The following is a 22,650-nucleotide window of genomic DNA, read 5'->3' as shown; positions in this document are numbered from 1 at the left end:
TCCTGAATTTCACCAGAATAATCACCAGCAGCCAAATCAAAGTACAAACATATGTGTATGTGAAATGCCCAGAAGCCATCACAGAGGAAATGAACACAGCTCGTACTGCTAAATCACAAATACACTGGGACAGAAGAAACCTGCTCACGTATGTTTCTCAGATCTGCTTTCAAAAGTTCTGCACTTCTTTCCAAATGGATACTCATATCCCTCTGAGGCTTGGCTGGGTCCATGAATACACCAAGGTCAACATGCAAGCCCGTGACTGGGGAGCGCAGTCTAACAGATGCTGAATGCCATCTGCTTTCGTGGACGTCAACCAGGTGATACATAACACTCCATACAGGTAGGAGGCCCTCCAACTTTTCCATGCTGGAGAACACTCACACAGTAAGTACTTACACTGCATAACTCTCATAATAATTATTCATAACATCAGTTCCCTAGGGACTGCTCCATTAAACCAGTTGAAAACAGTACACCATGACAGGGAGGGGAAAGTTGCAATAAAAATATCCCAGCCATAGTGACTGTCAAGCCTTTCAGGATATAACATCTTTAATGAATATTTTCAGAAGATTTCATGTTTTGATTGGGGTCCTCTTTGGCAGTTGCCTGACATTTTGGGATGAGAAAGGTTATTTATGATTGATTGAGGAATATTTTCTTCTGAACAAAACAGTGTGTGTTCTGCTATGATTGCTTTCTGTTTAGAAAAGAAATCAACAAATGACTGAATACAGCATAATGATCTGGTCTGGGGGGGAAGCAGGAGGCAAAGGTGTCTGGGTAGGGCCAGTGTTGCCTTGCATAGGATGGAATCCATGGGCTTTACACTACTTAATCTGACATTTTACCTGAGCTCTTACCTTGCTCTTTAGCAAGCCTGATGTAATCTATAAAGCACTGAATATGTGAAGTTTATGTTAGTTCTAGCTTTAAAATTTGAAGAGGCACACTGCTTAATAGTAATCAGGACTTTCAAAAAAGCCTTTTGAAAGGCCTTTACACCTTTCCTCATACATCAAAATGTAAAAATCAAAGTATCAACTTGTAGTTTAAGTCCCTCTTTTTCTTTATGGACAAACTCTGCTGTGAGTATCTTTCTTATTCACCTACAGATTCCTCTGATGAAAGCATCATAAGGACTGAAAGGAGTATTTGCTGCTGTATTAGTCCTTAACAAATTCAAAAACATTTCTGAATGGAGTGCATAGTTCAAGAACTATGTTCAGGGATGAGCCATTTCCTACAAACATTTGGAAACACTGTTACTCTTTCACCAAAATTATTTCCCCACCAAAGAGGACAAAAGTAACTACAGTTCTTCATAACCTTTCTGGAATTGTGTATTCACTTTCTGGTGGAGCCTGCTGTTCTGAATAGCAAAAGGCAATGCTGCTTTTTCAGACACACCAATCTTGCAATCCCCCACAAGTGCAAAACTTCAAGACACAGAGAATCCATCATATCACCATTCACAACTCTAAAATTTTCCCCATCACTATTTCCATTATCAGCCCCTCTTCCAAGGTCTACAACTCAGCAGTAAAAGTTCATGCTAGGCTGAAATTTGTCCTGTGAGGTTTAAGGAACCCAAGAGCTATTTTCTTTTTTACTACAGAATTACTTCTCTGTTGTAGGAGACAGAGAGGATTGCTTTTACGTCAGAAAGATAATCAAAGAATCTAATGCCTACACTTACCATGAGAAATAATTGTTCTGTTACTCACAGTATCTGTCTCTTGAGCCAGTTGACCTAAATGGTCACAATTTCTGCAACAATTTATCTCCTAAATTCATTAAATACAGCATATACTGGCATATTAATAATACTAGTCTGACCATCATTATTAGCAATGCAACTGTATTATTTTATTTGCCTACAGAGACTCAGAAATACTGATCTGTTATTAACTCTGTCACACCTCTGTAAATTCAGAATAACTATATTGGTATGGTTGAGTTCATCCACAGGAATCACACTCTTGGGGAAAGCACAAGAACTTGGTTACATGAATACAAAACACAGCAGTAGGTTGAATCTTATAAGACCCAACCCCATGAAAGGAAGACTGCACAGGTCTATTCTGCCCTAGCTTGGGATAGGAAATCATAAGCTTCAGATTGGTAACTGGTCTGCCAGGCCTCTCTGGCACACTGGGAGGAAGAATACTGGGACACTTCAACATGCTCACTCCCACAAAGCCACCGAGAAGCACAGGGTTAGAAATACAGCTCCTCAGGCTTGTCTTCCTCTCGGCTTTCAAGGATTGCTCCTCAGGAAATAACAGAAGTGTAAGACGCTGCAAAAATCAGCTGTGTGAGCAGACAATCCAACTACACATTTGGCTGCGTGTTTTTCATGTTTTATGAAGCCACTGAAATGCTGAATTTGAGAGATGAGGAGGTTGTAAGGAACATTTTCCAAATAATCTCTGCAAATAATAAAAAAGCACGAGGATCTGGCACATCCTTAATTTCTGCTGAAATGAGGCCATGGCAGCTGCACACATTTTAGAATGGGTGACCACAGCCCAGGCTGACTGGGGAATTCCTCACCATCCTCTTTTTAGAAAAAGATGCCTGGGGCTAAGAAGAGAGAAGGAGAGTGGAAGAATGTATGACTTACTGAAAAGGAGACTCGAAAAGAGTTCCTAGTACAGCTCCTGGAAAACAGAAGCACAGGATTTCAGTCCAGTGTTTTTATCAGTTTTTGGGGGTTTAATTGGTTCATTTTTTTTTAACTTGTTGTTCTAGTTTGTGTTTTGGGGTTTTTTTTAAGCTTATTTTCCCTATTCTTCTCTTTTGAAGAAAAAAAATCTAGTCTATGAATTACAAAATGAGTTAGGAAGAAGACACAGACAACCAGTGATATAAATTGGTGAACTAAAGACAGATCTCCAAATAAAAGATTTAACTATAGGAGGAAAGCAATCAAACAAACTGCAGTGCAAACACGAGATGTCAGTTTGAAGTCTGTTTTGCAGCACAAATGTTTAAACAGATAAAATTTCTAAAAACGACAGAAGAAAGAGAGTCACATTCAGACATGGTGAGGGAAAGATGTGTTAATGATTTGGTAACAATACTCTTCAGAAAAATAAGAAAACAACACGATCTTAAGGTCATGTTTTGAAGTCTTCAGCATAATGCCACAATACAACATAAAAATAAATAGAAAAATAAATAAAGTCCAAACCTCCAAAGAGAAAGAAGTTCCCCCAGCTGAATGCTGCAGTCTAAGGGCAGAGACTTGCTGCTAAGGGATTGGAGTCTTCTGAAACAAGCTTCTATGCTATTTACTATAATTTCCCACTTTTGAGAGTCAGTCCAATATCATATTCATTGAAGTGCAACACAAAGCAGTGCGTCTCATCAATTCCTGCTAAGCTTTTCTAAAGAGACATGTACAAAATTTTCCTTGCTATGATTACAAGATTACTGATGTCTCCTGCCTTGTTTGTGCAATAATTAAAAAAACAAAAAAAAGAAGAAGAAACACAAACTCACATGGATCAAAGGAAACCACAATTTAGAATCTGCAATGAGCAATCTATTTTATTCTGGCTCCCGCAAAGGCACATCTATAAATCTGTCTGGGCAGCTTAACATACAAAAACCCATATTTACCAAAAATCTTTATCAGAATGAGTTTGCATGGCTCTGCAGACAACATTACCAGTTTGTTTCTTAGCCATCATTTCCAGAAAAGATCTGTTTTTTCACCACTGTTGTGACGTTTAGTTTTTTCCCCTCTCTCAAGGCCAGAGTCAGCCCTAACTAGATGGCAAAGTTGTGCCAAAGTCACGCCAGCCTCAGCAGCTCAGTTTCACAGTTTATTGCCATGGGAAGCAGGGGAATTAGGGGCTGACTAAATTGCTGATGCTGGCTGATTAGCTTTACATCCTGCAGCTACATCAGCAGCTGAGCCAGAGAGGTGGTGGTCATTACAGCAATGCAGCTGGCCCACTTGCCGTTGGATTTCAGCCTGACACAACTGGTTTTGAGCACTGCAGAGTCCACCAGCAGCACTTCCCAACACACCATGTGATGGGTCTTTTTCAACTGCAATTTTATTATAAATTTGACACATATTATAGAGGGATACCACAGGCAAACTGCTCCTTCCCCAAATCCCACTCCTCCCTCCCGAAAGAGAGCATGTGGAATTTACCTTCCCCTCCTGTAACCAGCAGGAAAAGAACAATTAGTCAATATATTGCAGCTTTCCACAAAACGACTCAGAATCTGTGACTTTAGTGACACTTGACTTAAAATGTGGGGGCAGGTCTGCACGTAGGTAGGATCTGCAGTTGCCAGCAGAGAAACAAAAGTGTGTTGAAATAGGCAAAAATACATGCTTAAAAAAAAAAAATCACGAAATCGGTACTTGCACAAAATGAAGCTTATACCAGAGAACAATACAGCATAAAAACTGTAAACAAATTAATATTTTCACAGTGTGAAATAAATAAAAATATGTTCTCATGCAGTTGTTTTAATCTTGACAGCCAGATCTCAGATATTGCACTATCTCTTCTGTCTAAATGGTGCTCAATCTACCAGATCATTCTGGTGGATTTTGTCACAAGGATTTGTACCTGATCCAAATCATCGGTGGTAACACCTTGAAGTCGTAATTGAAAAATACCCTTATGAGGAACACTATACCTTCATAGAATGAAGGCAGAGAAAGACACACTCATTCTGGCTATGAGACATTTCTAGCTGTGTAATGGAGATAATGGTGTGAGCACTTTAACTTCCAACTCCGGGACATAATCCAGTCTCTTGCATCATTTAGGAGAGAGTCACTTGATGCAAAGGGTGAGCAGTTACTGCTCCTGAAAGCAGATACTAACTTGCACCAGTGAACTTGGGGAACATCTATATAATTTGTTTAGATGTGGATGGTGATTATGTCGGCACCTGGGGAGACCTGCCTACAATTGCCTACCTGCAACCCAGTTTTATAACCTATCTGCTGGAAGCCAGAGTTCTCTCCAATATTTTGCAGATAAGTTACAGAAAGTAGTGAGGGATCTTTAGCTTATTTTTGCCCAGCCACGAGGATCAAGCTGCCTTTTAACGTCCTGTGCTGCGAGCTCAGGACAGAGCGGCTTTATTGGCTCTCCTGCAGCTGTAATCGAGCCATGCTCCACTTGTTCCTGAAGCTCTGATAACAGGAAGGTTTTAACACCTCATTGAGCTGCAGAACCAGGTCTGCCTGTGTCCTGAAAAAGGGTAACAGCTCCCTGCACTCTCCAGTGCTCCAAGAGGCTCAGGAAAAAATGGTGTTTGAAAAGATGTCTGATCTCATTTTCTCCAAGAATCAAAGGATTTACACTAAGAGTTTATTAATTTTAACTGGATGAGTATTTGACTGCAGATGTAGTATTTTAAGAACTTAAGCATCCTCTTAGAGTTCTAAATAGTCATCCAAATATTTATCTAAGTTAGCAAGCTTGATCATTTTCATAAACTTGTATAAGCAACCGGAAGAGTTTCTGGGACCTCTGAAAGAACATGTATGATAAAAAAGCTGAATAATTCCTTTTAGAAATAAGTATCTCCATGTAAGAGATAAAATGTTTGCTAAATGATGCAAGAGACTGGGTTATGTCCCAGAGTTGGAAGTTAAAGTGCTCACACCATTGTCTCCATTACACAGCTAGAAATACTGAATTTTCTATGTCTGAATGTTAGGCAAGACCTAATCCTGCACCACTTACTGTAATTTGGTACAATCAAGTGGACACTAGTTAACAATGCTGCATTTGTGAAGAGCAGAAGAAGGAAATATTTCCCCTATTAATAATGAATGAAAAAAAAGAAACGGTTTTCAAAAATGCTTTATTTAACTTTATTCCCTCTGAGGTGTGAAGTTTAGAGAAGCATAATAGCAAGACAGAGTTTCTAACTCTCCTCTCCTTCCACCAAAAGTTTCAATACCTAAAATGAAGAAGTATAGCATTTCTCACTAAGGAATAAAATAAATTAACCAGCATTTCCAGAAACTTCACTTCAGAAAATTTTTTCCACAGATCCAGTAAAACCCTGCTTGTGAGACACTAACTCGCTATGATTACATCTCACCTAATTAGACCTCCAGGCTTTCCACCTCCTTTAAATAAGCAGTCAGAGCTATGTGTGCTGTTTTCAGTGGCTCTGCAGAAGTCTCCAGCAATGGAATTTTGGTGTCCCAGCTGTCTTAATTCCCTTCCCAAAGGCCATGGGTGACTCACCAGGGCTTCTGACCTGAGACCCAACCAACACAGCTTCCAAGCTTCTGATCCTGTGCTTCAAAGAGGCCTAACAGATGCCGAGGGCTCAGTTCAGTTACCTAACTGAGGCATCAAGTGTCCCCTGTACGGCATGCTGGACATTGACAGGGGCTGTCAGACAGGACAAAAAAGGCTCATGCACTACTGGAGCAGCAGGTGGAGAATTGGGTAAATCACAGAATCCTGCAATCATTTTGGTTGGAAAAGACCTCTTAGGTGATTGAGCCCAACCATTACCCCAGCACTGCCAAGTCCATCCCTAAACCACGTCCCTAAGTGCCACACCTACATGTCTTTTCAATACCTCCAGGTGACTCAACCACTTCCCTGGGCAGTCTTTCCAATACTTAGCATCCCTTTTGCTGAATAAATGTATCCTAATATCCAACCTAAACCTTCCCTGGTGCAACCTGGGGACATTTTCTCTTGCCCTCTAGCTAGTTACTAGGGAGAAAAAGGAGGGCATCTCAAGTGGCATTAACTCCTGTATGTTTAGGTAAGTGAACTGAGCTCATGGCCTTTGCTGAGGATGCAAGTGGAAAAAAAAAAACCCAAACAGCAAAAAAAGTACAACAGCAGCCCTTTATGTCAGCTAGTTAAAAAAAAAAAAAAAAAGGGGGGGGGGTAATAAGATTGTGACAAAATAATGCTTATATTTAGCTGGACCAGTTTTCTTCCTATTCTGAGGTATTCACTTTGGTTTCACACACATACATGGCTTCTCCAAATCCCAGTATTTCTCTCCATCTTCTCTTCAGGCTGTTTCCCTTCTCCTTGGTAGGAATTTAGAAAAGAATCTCTCTGGTGTGAAAACACATTCCCGTTTTGTACGTTCCTGTGAGGATGTGTTCATGCCTTTGAATTATCCATTAGCAAGTCTCCTTCTAATCACCTTCCTCAGGCGAGAAATGTCCTCTCTGGGCTTTGTATCTGCCTGCCTGGAGTTCAGATGTAACAAACTGGTTTGCCCTCCCAGTTAGTAACTATGTCTGCCCAAAAGGGCTTCATTTGATTCAATGATCATAGAAAATGTGCAGTAATTAGCCCAGAATCAGGGACAAGAAGTTTTGCTGGTAGTTTCTCAATATGGAGGCGAAGGAAAACAGAGAAGGCAGTTGTCTCTCACAGTCTGACCTACAAATACATCAAGTCTCTAGTATCAAATCATAACTGCTCACAGCCAAATTTCCCAAACTGTTATCACGTTTCATGAAGTTAGTCTCATTATAAATGTCAACTACAGATTGTACTCTGTGCACATGTATATATATGTGAATACCCAGCTCCCTACTAAATGTCATTCATCCATTTTTAGAAACACTTATATTCAAAATTATTCAGATTTTTATAAGTGCCTCAGTGACAAGGGAACTTGTACTCTTATGTCAGGTGCCACTGACAAGCCTGCATCTGTCATTAGACCATTTGTTTGGTAATTATATGTGGCAATAGGCTCATCTCCTGAAAGGTTTTCTATGTAGCCCACAAACCAGAGGGGATTTGGTGCAGAGAAGTGAGATTAAAGAAAAAAAAAATCATCTATTTGAAACCATTTTTTCCCCAAGTCCTAAATGTAAGATAAATGCAAACTATAGTCCATCTGTGCATGCAGAACCTTTTGAAGCATTTGTTCTGTTCTTTATATATTGCCTTTCCAAATAATTAAAAGAGAGATGGCTAAATGTGGCAGTATGTTTATTACCAAAGAGATTGGGGTTTCCCCCCCCACAATTTTACATGTTATATAGTATATACTCCCCAGCCAGGAAGATTTTTTGTTCTGTGTTTACAAGTCTATCATCATGGCAACCTGCTCCACAACTAGAGTTCCTACATGTTGTAGTCATAAAAATAATCAAGATTCCTGACAAGACAACCCACTAAAAGCCAATTTTGCTTGCATTGAAGTCAACAGCATTCAGTAGCTACCTCAGTAGGAAGAGAATCTCATCCCAAGTTATGAAAAATGCCTGCCATCAAAATATACCACTTTGTTCACATGCAAAATGCAAGTGAAGACTCTCTTCTCTAAAAGCAACCATAGAGCTGCACTCAGAACACAGAGCAATGGTCTCAGCATGGAGCCAGAAAGATTTAGAAGCTGTAGAAAATATTTCAAGTTCATTAAATACCCCTAGGATGCAATAGCACAGTGCAAGCCATGAAAATAAATGTTGACACAAAGAAAGCTAGTTTTACATAATTACTATTAATTGTGAAGTTCCTCCTGGGCAGCAAAGGATAACAACAATAACAACAGGAAAAACGTAATTGCTTTGATTCAGCATCCCAGCAGTATATCCAGAACCTAAAAACTCAAACTAAACCAAGAACAAACCAACACCACAACCACCTGAACCCAACTACTTGAAAGAGGTCTTAATTATATTTTACATCATTAGCCTGCTTAATCCTTCTAAAGTTTGCCTTTATGCCTCATACTTTAATATTTTACATATAGGCTGAATAGTCTTAGCTCCTTTTTATGTTGACCTCAATGGATTTATTTGCTCACCTGTTTTTTTCACCAATTATGTACCATTTTTCAAATCATGACAGATGGAACTTTCAAACACACTTTCTGTTCCAGAATTGCCTTTAAAAAAAAAAATCTCTTAATATATTACTAAATGTTTTGCTTATGATCACACAAAATCTTCAGTGTTTTGGCTCTCCATCCTATTTCTTCAAATTTCTTGAGCCATTCAGTCACAAAATTAAACACCACCACCACCAAAAAAAAAAAAAACAGTTTACACTCAGTGAAGTCTCCTGGAAAATTAGGCAGATCCAGTACAACAACAAATCTGCTATTTCACAACTCCAATGGGGTAACCGATCTCAAAATGCAAGAAATCAGAACATTTACTCAAAACCCGCAAATTCTGTCTAAAATCTGAGGTTTTGTTCCTGGTAAATTGCTGCTCCTGCTCTGAGAAGATGTACTTTACAGTTGTTGACACCAGCTCACTCGGACAACTCTCCTCAATTGGAGAGTAGTTATAACTAAAATAACTAAAGTTGAACATGTCAAACTACAGAGGAAAAGAAAATATCATTGTTTCCAGGTTAGCTTTGCTTATATTATTTGACAATGTAATTCTGAAGGAGGAAAAAATTATATTCTACACTTAAAAAAACCTGAAAACCAGAGATAGGAATAGGCATTAAATCAACCCACAATGCCTTATCAAGAAATTAACTTTAATGATAAAGTCTTTTCAGGCCAGCACTTTACCTGTTCTGCCAGACAGCTTCTAAACACAGCACACAAAGCTTTGTTCCTCTTGAAGAAATTTCTAGAACATACACTCTAACCAATATTTCAATGCAGTTAGTAAATATGGGTCTTCAAGCCCTGTTATTTGTACTCTGCTCTCTTCCTCTACAAGCTCCCTATGAGGGATGGTTAGAACATATGGAGCAGGAAGCCTGACAAATTGCAAAGTCAAAAGCACCTGGATAACTCATTAGCGCTGTCAGAGTTCCAGTCAGGTTTTGCTATTTAATTTTTTAAGTAGATTTTCTAGTGATTGTACGTGAAAGAATGAAATACAGAAGGTATACATCAAAGAGGGGAGAAGAACTTTAAAATAGCGTTTGCTGCTTATAAAATTAACAAAGAGAAAAATACATTAACTGTACCAGGGAAGTGGTTGAGTCACCATCCCTGGAGATATTTAAAATATGTGGAGATGTGGTGCTTAGGGACATGGTTTAGTGGTGGACTTGGCAGTGCTGGCTTAATGGCCGGACTCGAGGATCTTCAAGATCTTTTCTAATGGAAATGATTTGATGGTTCTATGAACGCAGCTGCCGGAAGGAAAAACCTTTTCAGCTATATAAAAACAGACATCAGCACGACTAAGCAGACATCATAAATGACCTTACTGTGTCACAACACACTGGTGTGTGTACTTGACAGCATTTTGGAGTTTGGGGTGGGTTTCTCGTGAAAACCGGGAAACAGAACAGGGAACAATGACTAACCGCGCCCTCTCGTGGTCGCACTGTACAACAGCCAGAGATGGCGGGATTCTCTTCGTGGGAACGGAGACATTTATTAGTCTCTTTAAAAGTATATTTTAGAATATGAAAAATTGGCTTAAAAATAGTAGCGCTTAATATCCTTCTCATTTTTTTAAAAAAAACCCCAATTTTTACTACACAATTAGACGACGATTCCTTTATTTTGATACACCCAAATATGCCTTAGAAATCTCAGCTGATAAAGTAACATGGCAGCAAGAACAACTCATAAAGTGCATATATCTAGAGCGACAAAGAACGGGGATGGTAAAGCACTGTTTAACCTGGATGCCCTTTTAAAGACACAACACTTGAGTGGCAAATCTTTGGCACTGGCTTGGAAAAGACATACTCACCTGCCCTTTCTCCTGACAACTTGGAAGCATCTCATAGAAAGGGAGAGCTGCGTCTTGCCTGCTTTTAGCCCAAGATACTCCAGATGTTAATGAGCCTAGGAAATACTTCAGCTTGAAGAACTGTCATATTCAGGTAAAAAAGCAATTAAAAAAAAAAAAATCAGTAGCAGAAATTAACTCCCTCTACTTAATGCAGTCAAATAAAATCAAAGCTTTAGAGTGCAGACAGGGTCGTAGCAGCTAATAATTGCTTTAATCTTGTGAAAAGGTGCAGGACACAGGAACACAGGAAGCTGCAGGAGCAGAGACCTGAGACCAGGACGGGCAGAACCAGGGAAGAAGACTGCCCAATGCACCTGGCTCTTCCTGGTGTCCATACACAATCTGAGGAGGAAGAAGAGAAGAGTCTCCCTACCCAGATGTGCACGGTGGAGGGCCGGGGCGGACGGGCTGTGACAAGAACCCTGCGTGTTGCAGGGAAGCCCGGCGCTGCGGCCACCGCTGCCCGCCGCCGCTCAGCCCTGCCGGGCACAGGGAGCCGGGACCGCCCGCCGCCCCGGCAGGCAAACCAACGAGCTGCGAGTGACGGGCGCTGGCCGTCGGCTGCGGCGAACAAGGAGAGAGCTGCATCGTGCTCAAACACTTCACTTCGAGCTTTTTTTGAGGGGGGAGAAGAACGCCCACAAAGTGTTACTTGCGTTTAGCGGACAACTTCGAGCAAGTGCCGCTTCGCGGGGCGGACAGCGGGGCTGGCGGGGACGGGGCCCGCTCCGCGCCGAAACCCTCTGCAGGGAGGGGTGCCTGGAGGGCGGGGGGCGGCGGGGGGCGGCGGGGGGCGGCGGGGGGCGGCGGGGGGCGGCGGGGGGCGGCAGGGAGCAGCGGGAGCCCCGCGGCAGCCCCGCTCCGCTCCGCTCCATGTGCGCGGGCGGGGGAGGAGGCGTGTCCCCACCCCGCCGTCGCCGCACCGCCCCTCGCTCGCCTGCCAGCCGGCACCGGCGGAGCGCAGCGGAGCGGCGCCGGGCGCGGAGCTCCCCGGCCCCGCCATGCCCACGGCCGCGCCCCCGCCCCCGCCCCGGCGGGGCTCCGCGGAGGCGTCTGCCGGCCGGCGCTGAGCCGCGCCCGCACCTGCGAGCGGCATCGCCGGGGGGACGCGCGTTCCGCCGCGCTCCGCTCCGCTCCTGCGCGGCCGCTGGGGCGCCCGCGGCGGCGTCTCTCCCGCTGTCCCTCCCTCCCTGCCTCCCTCCCCGCCCGCTGCCCGCCCCGTCGCCGAGCGGGAGCCGCCAGCGGTGCGCGCAGAGCCGGAGCCGGGGCAGCCGCTGCCGCCCGCGCTGCCCCCCGCCTCGCCGCTCTGCCCTGCCCGCCGTTCCCCTCCTCCGTCCCGCCCAAGCCATGAACTTTGGCCGCGGTCCCTCGGTGGTGTTGAACGTCGGGGGCACCCGGTACTCCTTCTCCCGGGAGGTGCTGAAGGATTTCCCGCTGCGCCGGGTGAGCCGCCTGCACGGCTGCCTCTCGGAGCAGGACGTTCTGGAGGTGTGCGACGACTACGACCGGGAACGGAACGAATACTTCTTCGACCGGCACTCAGAGGCCTTCGGCTTCATCATGCTGTACGTCCGGCACGGCCACCTGCGCTTCGTGCCGCACATGTGCGAGCTCTCCTTCTACAACGAGATGATCTACTGGGGGCTGGAGGGCTCCCACCTCGACTACTGCTGCCAGCGCCGCCTCGACGACCGCATGTCCGAGACGTGCACCTACTACGCGGCGGAGGAGCCGAATGGCGGCCTCGAGGGCAAGGGCCGGCGGCCACCGGGAGCCGAGGGCGGGAAGTGGCTCGAGAGGATGAGGAGGACTTTTGAGGAGCCCACGTCTTCCGTGGCCGCTCAGGTCCTGGCCACCGTCTCCATCCTCTTCGTCATTGTGTCCATGGTGGTGCTGTGCGCCAGCACCCTGCCCGAGTGGCGGGCGGCGGAGAATCGCAGCGTGGAGGAGCAGAGCAGGTACACAGCAGAGTCAGTGAGGGAGCCCTCAGGGTAGGAGGATCCTTTATTTTCCCGCTGTCCGGTCCCCGTGTGTCCCGTCCAGTGTGTCCTTCCTGCTCCTTGTCTTGACGGTCCGTGGCAGTAGCCGCCGCCGGCGGAGATCGTCTGCGCGCCTTGAAACTCCGGCCCTGAGCTGGGGGCCGGGGAGGGATGTCGGAGTGTCGGGGGAGTGGCGCTGCTCCGCATCTCCGGCTCCCACCGGGCTCTGCCGGGCACCCGTGGCCCCGAGCGCAGGGGACGGGCGGGGGACGCCCGGAGCGGCCGCGCTGCAGGCGGGCCGGGGCCGGCGGCAGGCTCGGGTCTGGGCAGGCTGGCACGGAACGGGGCCATCGGGATACGGCTCCTATTCGCAGTGAGGGTGCCCCTCCGTGCAGGATCTTGGAGCTCTTATTGCCCCCTTTAAGGAGACACGGGACCACATAGAGAACTTCAGACACTCGGAAAATCAATTTAGGCCTTACGATTGTGGAAAAAAAAAAAGAAAATAACCCCCCAAAAGAATGCAATTCCGTTGTCCTTTCCTTTGGGAAAAGATCAATCCTGTAAGTCCTGCATGTATTCGTTCAGGTTCTTCTGCTGGAGCAGATCCAGTGCCTGTTACGATTCTGCTCTGGTAAAATCTTGTATGTGGGAACAGCCTTACCCTCCCTCCTCCCTTTCTATCTCAGATTCTCTATGTGGGGAACATAGGAGATGATCAAACTGCACAATGAGAGCTCTTGCAAATGCATCATTCAAGCGCCCCAGTGTATGAATGTAACAGATGTTTACATTTCCTTTAATATCCTTTAAGCATAATAAACATTGCAAAACAGTTGCAGAAAACAGGGCATGGGGTATAAGACTCATTCCTGAGCCTTACTAGTAGGAACAAACCTTTTTCCATCTGCTTGTGACCTCAGATTAGGGTTATATTGATGCAACTCTTGCACTCACTCTTCTGTTCCCTCTCTCTCTCCTTCCTCTTCCCTGTTTCCTGGAGAACAAAAGTGAGACCAGTCTTGTAGAATTTCTCCCATAAATAAGACTGACATATAAAGAAAGAAGTAAACATTTCTGGTATTTGCTAGCTTCTCCCTTCTTTTAAAACAGACAGGATATTCAACAAAAAGTTTTTAGCTTCTGCTCTGCTAAAAAGGCACTACAGTGAAATTGCAGCCTTGTCATTATGAAATCATCATCTTTTACCATAGAGTTAATTGGAATGTGATATATTATATCTTAGTAGCCAGATTAATACCTTGGAAAGTATTTTCATAGTTTCCATTAGCTTAATGGAAAACTGTACCTGTATTGTAGTTGAGCCAAAGAATTAATTCTATGAACAAAAAGAAGGCAGACGCAGTTTGAGAAGCTGTTGATTCCTGATTCAGATATGTCAGAAGAAGGTCCTAGAGGTTCCTCCAGTTAAAACACCTTACTTTAGCTTTGCAAGGTTATTTCAAAGAGTAGATTCTGTGGCTGACCTCTCTGTACAGCAGCAAAGAGCTGAGATACTCCCAAGAGGCATGGGAAAATAGATGGAACTACATAGCATTAACCGCATCAGTCATGTCTTTGTTCACATCTTCATGGTGGGGGAATCAACAACAAGTTTTCTCATACTGAAAGAGTTCAGCTTGCATTCAGCCATGGCATAGGATGTGTAATTTTTATTTTATAGTGCTTTTGTCTTCAAGATCATAATATCACTCTTCTGAACAATTGCAGGTTGTGTAACAAGTGTTAGAAGGATTAGGTCCTAAGTACTTGTAAGATGCACTATAGCCAAACAGTTCCCAGGGCAGTGAGGGCTGCTTTTAGAACCAAAAGGATGACTACCAATAATGGAGTGAGTTTCTTCTGTACCAGCTATAGTAGTCCATGTTATTGCAACAAGAAATAGAGATAACTAAAAGTAGCAGCTGGAAAGTTTCTACCCATGTCACAAAAGTCTGTCACATATAAGCACCAGTACAGACTGGGTCATTTAACCTATGCACCCTGACTGCACAGGAACTGATCCCAATCTGATGGCAAACACACGGAAAACAGACAAAATGTGCACCTCTCTGTCCACAGGTGACCACCAAGGTGGAGCCACTCCTCTCTTTTTTGCACATGCTGCATCATTGCTAAAAAGCCTGTTATAGCTGGAAGAAACAGTGTGTTAGCTACAGTTGCTTTTAAGTGAGTGGTCCAGTTTAGTTATCACTACTTACACATGCCACAGGATTGTATCTAACATGTCCAGTTGTCATCTGATTTTTTTTTCCTTTATGTGCTTATGATTTCTTTTGCTTGTAGTTATTTCATTTAAAATTAATTGGGTTTGCAAAACCTAAGTAGCTAAGTGGCTTCTTTGAAAGCCTGACCACAGAAATCCCATGGAAGTTTCTGGGATTGCATACTCTGGCAATACAGTCCCTCTTAGCTGAGAAGGCTTTTAAAAGTCTGTCCACTTGTTTCTGACACATTTAAAAGTTTGAAACCAAATTCTGTCTTTTGTTTATCAAACAGTGTTCCTCATCAAAATAAAGAGATTCTATCTAACATAGTAATACAAAAATTTGAATTTTTTTTCCCAAGAGAAATTGTTACATTAATGCTGTACACAAGTGAGTTTTGACTTGCATGGCACTGTAATACTAGTATGAAGATTGTACACTATTCCAAAAATGTATTTTGAAAAGTTTTAGGAGTGAAAATTGAATGGGCTAATCTAGAAATCCTTAGGCTGTAGATTTGGATGTAATCAGTTATTCAGCTCAGCATAAGCCACGGAGGTGAGGTGAGAACCACCTCACAAAACCCAGCAACTCTGATATTTTCAGTCTCTCACAATAAGCCTCCCTGCCCTTGCCTCAGTGTGCTATGTCAGAAAGGTGGCACATGGATAATTTCTGTGGCTGACTCCCATGGTAACCATTCCCAAGACTGCTTTGGACAGCTGTAGTGAAAGCAGCTGACCAGCAGTGTGTCTCCAGCTTACCTGGACATCATCTCAGCAAGTGAGGGGGTCACTAACTCTGGCATTTACAAAATCAGCCTCTTTAATGAGGTTTGCAGTGAGGGTTACTGGTGCTGCCAGCTAACACCAGCTGTGTTTGTTTTCCTTGTATGAACACCTCTTCAGCAGAAGAGGAATCGAGTCCACCAAACTTTTCTCAGAAACCAGTGCGTTGTTATGCCTTTTCATGGTGACCACACTCTCAAAGGATGAACAGCTATGGCTATTTCTGATCCCTTGGGATAACACCCTTTAGAGGGCAACAGAGAACTCCACGAGTAAGCTTTTTTCAAGGAGAGATGGATGAGGAATCTGACCTCAGAATTTCACAGATATTACAGACACTGAAATATAATTCCCTGATTGCAGAGGGGTTGCCTTTCCCAGGCCTGTTCTCAGGATAAGGGATGAGTTATTAAATTTATTTCATTCTAAGATTTTTGCTCCTTTCCCTGCCTTGGCAAGTTCCACTTATGAGAGCTAAAGATTTGCATTAGATTTGCAGAGTTTAGGAGCAGACAGCAGGAATGCCTTCTGTTGCTTCTGGCAATTTCAAGTCATCTTTGCTGTCCTCTGAACTGTGCCAACAGATGCATACTGTGAGTCTCTGCTCAGGGACCTGTCCATACACTGATTGGGAGCATAATCTTCTAGGGAGAGCTTCTCAAGCCTGTAATAGGAAATCACTTGAAGCTGCTTGACTTACTGACAGCATAGTTCTGTCTACCTGCCTTAAAACTATTTTTCTAATGCTAAATACGAGTAGCTTGTTAGCAGTAAGAAGAGATGGTTGTCCCCTTTCCACTTAATAATTGTGATTAAGTTTGTACTGAAGTAATCACTGACTTATCAAGCCTACATGATTGCTGTGTTCTTAGGCAAAAGCAAATAAACACCATAGTTTCTCCAAACAGCATCTCTCATCAAGTGCCAGTGAGCTTTATTTAATCTCTGCAAAATATCAGCCTAAAAAATTGCATTTGAATTTTAGACATACAAAAATTATTATTCCTTCATAGTGGTGGAATTTCAGAACACCTGAATGTTCATGTTCAACATCTCTTCAAAAAACAGTAGGAACTCCTTTTCTGGACAAGATCTAACTTGAATACCACAGTTTTGCTAGGCTAAAACAGTGGGCTGAAGGTAAAGAATGGAACTACAGACCTAGGTTAAAAACACAGACATGGATTCTATTGAATTTACCAGCTCTTTGAAAAATAGAGGTGAAATAATGAACAGCTATATATCACTGCCTGAGCACAGCAGAGCCTTAGACTCACCAGGATTAGGTGCCAGTCGTGTTCAACATATATGGAAAAGATGCTGAGGATCTCAGGGCTCAAGATGTTCATACCCAGGTTTCCCCTTCAGCTATGAAAGGGATTTGCCCCTTCGCTGAGGACTGCTGGGTCATTACAGCCTCCCACACAAAGCACCAGAGTTTAATGCATGACAACGTATGATTCCTACCAAAGCAGGGACAGAATGGAAAAAAAGCCAGCAGGGTTTTTACTTCAGGGAAACTAGCTGTTCTGTGGCATTTACTCCACAGTTTGTAGTGGGAAGGAAGCCCTTGATTTCTAAAGGATTGAAAAACCCCGAACATTTGCTGAAATCACTTAGGAGTCTTCCTGAGCAGGAATTTTATCATTCTGGCTACTGCTTGGACATTTTTCAGGTTTAATGTGCTTTACATGGAAATAGGCTTCAGCGACAATTTAACAAATCAGTGCTGACAGACTTTAATCTTTAATCCTGTCATATACTGTCTTTAATCATATCATCTGTTTTCCTCATGTATCCTGTTGCTGTGTATGTTTTATTTACAAGCTTAATAGATAATAGTGCCACTAAGGAATATTTTGGCTCAATTTCAACCAGCTCACGGGGGTTATTGAAAGTATACAAATTTGCAAGATGGCAAGAATATTGCAAGAGGCAAAGAATATTGCTAAGTTGAAACAATTCTAAGATAGTTACAACATGGGGTTTTTTTTTTTAGTAATAACAAACTAATCTTGTTAGTGTTTGAAAAAAATTATTTCTGAAGTGGTTTAACTCATTGTACATAAAGTAGCTTATTCTGAGAGAAAGTTATCATACGGAACAGAAAAGCGAACAGTGATGGGATTACAGGAGGAACAAGGCTTGCAAAGGCTTGATTTTCCATTTATGACAAAAGAGTCATTAGGGCAATCTTGAAAGACTGTTAAGTGTCAAGCAGCTTAAAATTTTAGGATGAAAACCCTCTTTCATGTGCTTAGGTCTGGGACAATGAACAGTAAGTTGGAGCAGAAATAGCCTGTAACTAAATAAAAATTAGGACTTAGTATTTTCTCTGATTATTTATAAAATTTGTGGGGAATCTTCAAGGAAACATTTTATAACTTTCTTTTTAACTACCCCTCTCCTTTTTGGATACCAGCTATTTTAAAACTGAAAAAATGCAACTAACCAAAAACTGTGGTGAAAGATTATAAAATAGGTACTGTATTTTTACCAAAAAAAGTCAGTATTTAATTATATCATTATAGATTTTAATACAGCATTATTCTAAACATAGGCAATAAAAGCAATCTGTCCTGTGAATATGCAGAAAATATTTTAAGAATTGATTATAGAAAACACATATACTTTAGTCTTCTGAGTACATGCCTTTTATTTAACTTCATACTCTGTTAAGTTCTCTTAAGGATTAACTGTTAAAATTGCTTTCCTTATTAGATGTTTTTATCCACTAATAAGGTTAACTATAAGGATAAGTCACTGCAAGAAGAGGAGACTTGATCTGAAAGTGGAAATGCAGAATGTAGCACTCCAGATTTCCCAACATGCCAGAGGTTTCTAGTTTTTCTCACCAAAGCACTCTTTTGTGTGATTCACCAGTACTGCCAAAATCCATCTACACAGGCAAAAAAGGAGTGACGAGAGAAGAAAAATGAAAAATGTTTCACTGATGGCTGAAAAGTAAGTAGAGGAAGGAAAAAAATAAGGGACACCCTTCTTCATTATCTTCTTCCCAGCCAGGAGAAAGAAAGATGGATGCAAAATGGGGAAATGGAAGTGCAAGTTATGACGGAGTGGCATTAACGTATCCCCCACTGCCTTGATCTTGCTTTGTCATTTTTGCATCAGTGACGTTCCTTAGCTCACTTCAAATCCATTCTACAATAAAATACTTCTTCAGTCCTTCCTACTGAAGTATAACTGACTTACAGTATTTCTTGTCCCAGGAACTGCCAGAGTAAAACTATGGATTGATCATATTTCATGGATTTTTACTTGTACAACTATTCCCCAAAGTTATATGACCACTGAATCAATGTTGATCCATAAAGAAAATTTCTACTGTATCACAACACTCAGGACTTAACTTCCTTTCAGCTCAAATCAGAGATAACCTGTCTAAGGGGTGACAAAATGAAGGAGTCATGTTTCTGACATTATCAGGGCATCAGGAGGAAATACCAAGTGAAAAAGCTTTAAATTGTATAATTAAAAATTTCTTTTTCATTTAAATCCTTCATATCATAGAATACAGACAACACTACCAGAGAAATTTCATAAAATGTAAAGAAATAGCCTGTTGGAATTGTTGAACATTCCTGGCTGCAACTTTCTATCCATATACAATTTTTCTTTTAATCAGTGCATGAGATCTCAACTAGCCAACATATAAGTACATTCAGATGTCATCGGTTTGTCCATTACCATGATATTGCTGTTTCATTTTATTGGGGAAAGTCTTAGGTATTTCCTCATCATATTTAAAAAGGATTTAAGTAAACTTACCCATTAAGCTTTTTTTCTTGATTTTTTTTCAACCATAAAGGAAGTTTTCAAAAGCTTAATTTCTAAGCGAACACCTGATTCTTAAGAGCAAACTGAATTTCAAAGGTCTTTCCATCAAAAGGTGCTAACATGAACTAGTGTTCTACAAGCCCTTTGTGAAAAAAGACCACTTGCTTACAGAACTTTCATTGTTATTCATGAAAAAAGAAAAACACAGTCCAATTTTATATGAAGAAATAAGTAATCAATTTATGTTCATTTAAATTTACTTGGCTAAAATTACAATGCACCTTATGACTTTACATCAAGTCATTGTTACTGTTTCTTCTAATTTTAGCTTAAAACTAAAAAGAATGAACAAAAAATTAAATTAATAAAAAATAAATAAAATTTTAATGTGTAAAACTTCTATGAAAAAGTTAGTTTCTAGAGTCTGTAATTACATCAGTTAGAGAAGAATACGGTCTTTCTAACAGGCCACTGTCTTAATAATAACAATAGATTTCAGAACTGGTAAAAGATTATGCAGATGAGTTAGGGAAGAAAAATTTTAATTTTAAAATGACAGTTGGATTATCACTTGCAAATCAGTATGTTTCAACAGACACTACCTTGTTAAGAGTCCTTGCAGTACTGAAAAAGCTCTGGTTGTATTATTTTCTGGCAGTACTTTTGAATCTCTGATCTCACACCACTTTGGTTTCAGAGCTGTTGGTATGAGAAGGTATCAGTGATGGTCTTTTTCTTTGCTCAGACTGTTGGTGAAAAAGATAAATGGAGGGAAAGATTAGCTTCCATGCCCTCATGTATTAAAAAAAGTGAGCACAGTCTGAAATCTTAGCGAGATTTGTGACCACATGCACAACAGTTACTAAATAATCTCTGAGCGACATTTTTATCTTCTGTTTCTACCTTCCACCAGTTTAAAGTTGAGATATTCTCAAGTCTCATTCAATGCACTGGGACTTGAAAATATTTAAGAGCATACTGAAATCCCCTTCCAGGATTTCTTCTGCATTTGGCAAGAAGATGATCTTGCCTATTACCTTAACACTTGGTTACCTTGACATTATTGCTGCAATGTAGTTTAGGTGGAGTTACATTTAAAGCAAAAGAGAAAATTCAGTAATGCAGAGCATAGCGGTAAATGGGAGGCCACAAGCTTAGCACTTTATGTATGCACTAATGAAAAATAAAATACATCTGTATTTAGTGGTAATATCTATATAGTTGTGAATATGGTTCTAGGTTAGACCCTGTTTGGGATGCAGATCAGGTAGACTGGTTTAGGTGTGTTCCTAGAGAACAAATTTGCATTAATTACCCAATGCAAATACTTATTCCTGCTTACTCCATCTGCACTTTCATTTTAGTTTAGCAGTCTGGTTCTATACATTGCTGTTCATAATCAGACAGTTCACTGATCTACAACCCTTGGCATTCCCAAGTGGATCAGGCCTCACAAACTTAAAAAAATAAACAAAAATTGAAAAAATCCCCCAAAACTCAATGAGCAAAAAAAAAAAACCCCAAAACCCCAAACCCAGCTCTTCTAGATAAGGTTACATATTGGCATTGGTGTCCTACCATTTCCAGCAGGGCTCCAGTTTTTGCAGGCATATTTGCCTAGTACTATGATTAATAGCAATCCATAATTCAAATAAAATGATCAGTGAGTGAGTTTTTCAGCAATTATCAGTTTAAACATTCACTAGACTCTCAGGTTAATTGCTGAAATCCAGTGCCAGCTGCAGGATAAGGATGGCATGGCTTTCTGTTTGTTGTCTGTGAAAGTCCAGGTGTCACTTTGGTAATATCTGTGAACAAACCAAACATCCCCTGAAGCCTTTGCACAGAGCATAAATACTGTCTTTGTTTCTTTTGGCAGGATAATTGAAGCTATCTGCATAGGCTGGTTCACTGCAGAATGCATTGTGAGGTTCATCGTCTCCAAAAACAAGTGTGAGTTTGTCAGAAGACCTCTCAACATCATTGATTTGCTGGCAATTACTCCTTACTACATCTCTGTTCTAATGACCGTTTTCACAGGGGAAAATTCACAGCTTCAGAGGGCTGGAGTCACCTTGAGGGTCTTAAGAATGATGAGAATTTTTTGGGTGATTAAACTGGCCCGTCATTTCATTGGCCTTCAAACACTTGGTCTGACTCTGAAGCGTTGTTACAGAGAGATGGTGATGCTACTTGTCTTTATCTGTGTTGCTATGGCAATTTTCAGTGCACTTTCACAGCTTCTTGAAAATGGGCTGGACTTGGGAACAAAGAATAAGGATTATGCCAGCATTCCTGCTGCTTGTTGGTGGGTGATCATCTCGATGACCACAGTTGGTTATGGTGACATGTGTCCCATCACTGTACCAGGAAGGATTCTTGGAGGAATTTGTGTGGTTAGTGGCATCGTTTTATTAGCCCTGCCGATCACTTTCATTTATCACAGCTTTGTGCAATGCTACCATGAGCTCAAGTTCCGATCTGCTAGGTACAGTAGAAGCCTCTCTGCTGAATTCCTAAATTGACCCAACTTGCATTCTGTTGTACTTACTTGCTAAGCTTTGTCTTAGAAGAGAATGGCGGAAGGTCCCTTCGTGTGTCCTCCTTGACTGGATGGTCCTGTGGAACAACATTCTCACCAGCCTGGAGAAAGCCCGTCACCATTCAGACAGGAAGGATGTCCATCTGCCTTGAGCACCTTGCAAGGAGAGGGAGTGATGTTTCAAATTTGAGAGAACAAAATTAACAAAAGAGGATTCAGAAGTCCTCAACCAGACCAGTTTGGTGTTCAGTTTGCCTTCCCACAAAAAAACAGAACAAAAAATGGGCTTAACACTGAGATCTGTCATTCCTGTAATTATATCCTAAACCATTCTAAGCAATGTGTAGCAGAAGTTTTTCAAAGATTTCAATATTAAATGCTTCACAGAGGCATTGATAGCTTTTTGCCTGAAATATCTCCACTTTTAACTCAGATAACCAAATTATATATTAAAGGAGAATCACTGCTACTTTTATGCTTTGCAACAAAGTAGAGCTGGTTCTGTGACTCAGGAAAGATGAAGAATATGGGTCTGTAGGACAAAAAACCCTTGAGGCCTGATTCTGATCTTTGAGGAAGCACACAAATCTTCTGTAAACCA

At 41.8% G+C, this 22,650-nt stretch overlaps 1 protein-coding gene across 1 annotated transcript; it reads left to right on the top strand.

The window, feature by feature from the left end:
- Nucleotides 1-12,061: 12,061 nt before the first annotated feature.
- On the top strand, nucleotides 12,062-22,032 carry KCNG3 (potassium voltage-gated channel modifier subfamily G member 3; the record flags this gene model as incomplete). Its single annotated transcript, XM_082302691.1, has 2 exons — nucleotides 12,062-12,705; nucleotides 21,387-22,032. 2 exons carry the CDS (start codon nucleotides 12,062-12,064, stop codon nucleotides 22,030-22,032), a joined length of 1,290 nt encoding a protein of 429 aa, XP_082158817.1.
- Between the last annotated feature and the right edge of the window lie 618 nt (nucleotides 22,033-22,650).

Source organism: Coloeus monedula (assembly GCF_965178545.1).
Source record: "Coloeus monedula genome assembly, chromosome: 2".
NCBI lineage: Eukaryota > Metazoa > Chordata > Aves > Passeriformes > Corvidae > Coloeus > Coloeus monedula.
Note: the sequence above shows the minus strand (reverse complement) of the source record. Positions and strands in the feature narration are given on the sequence as shown.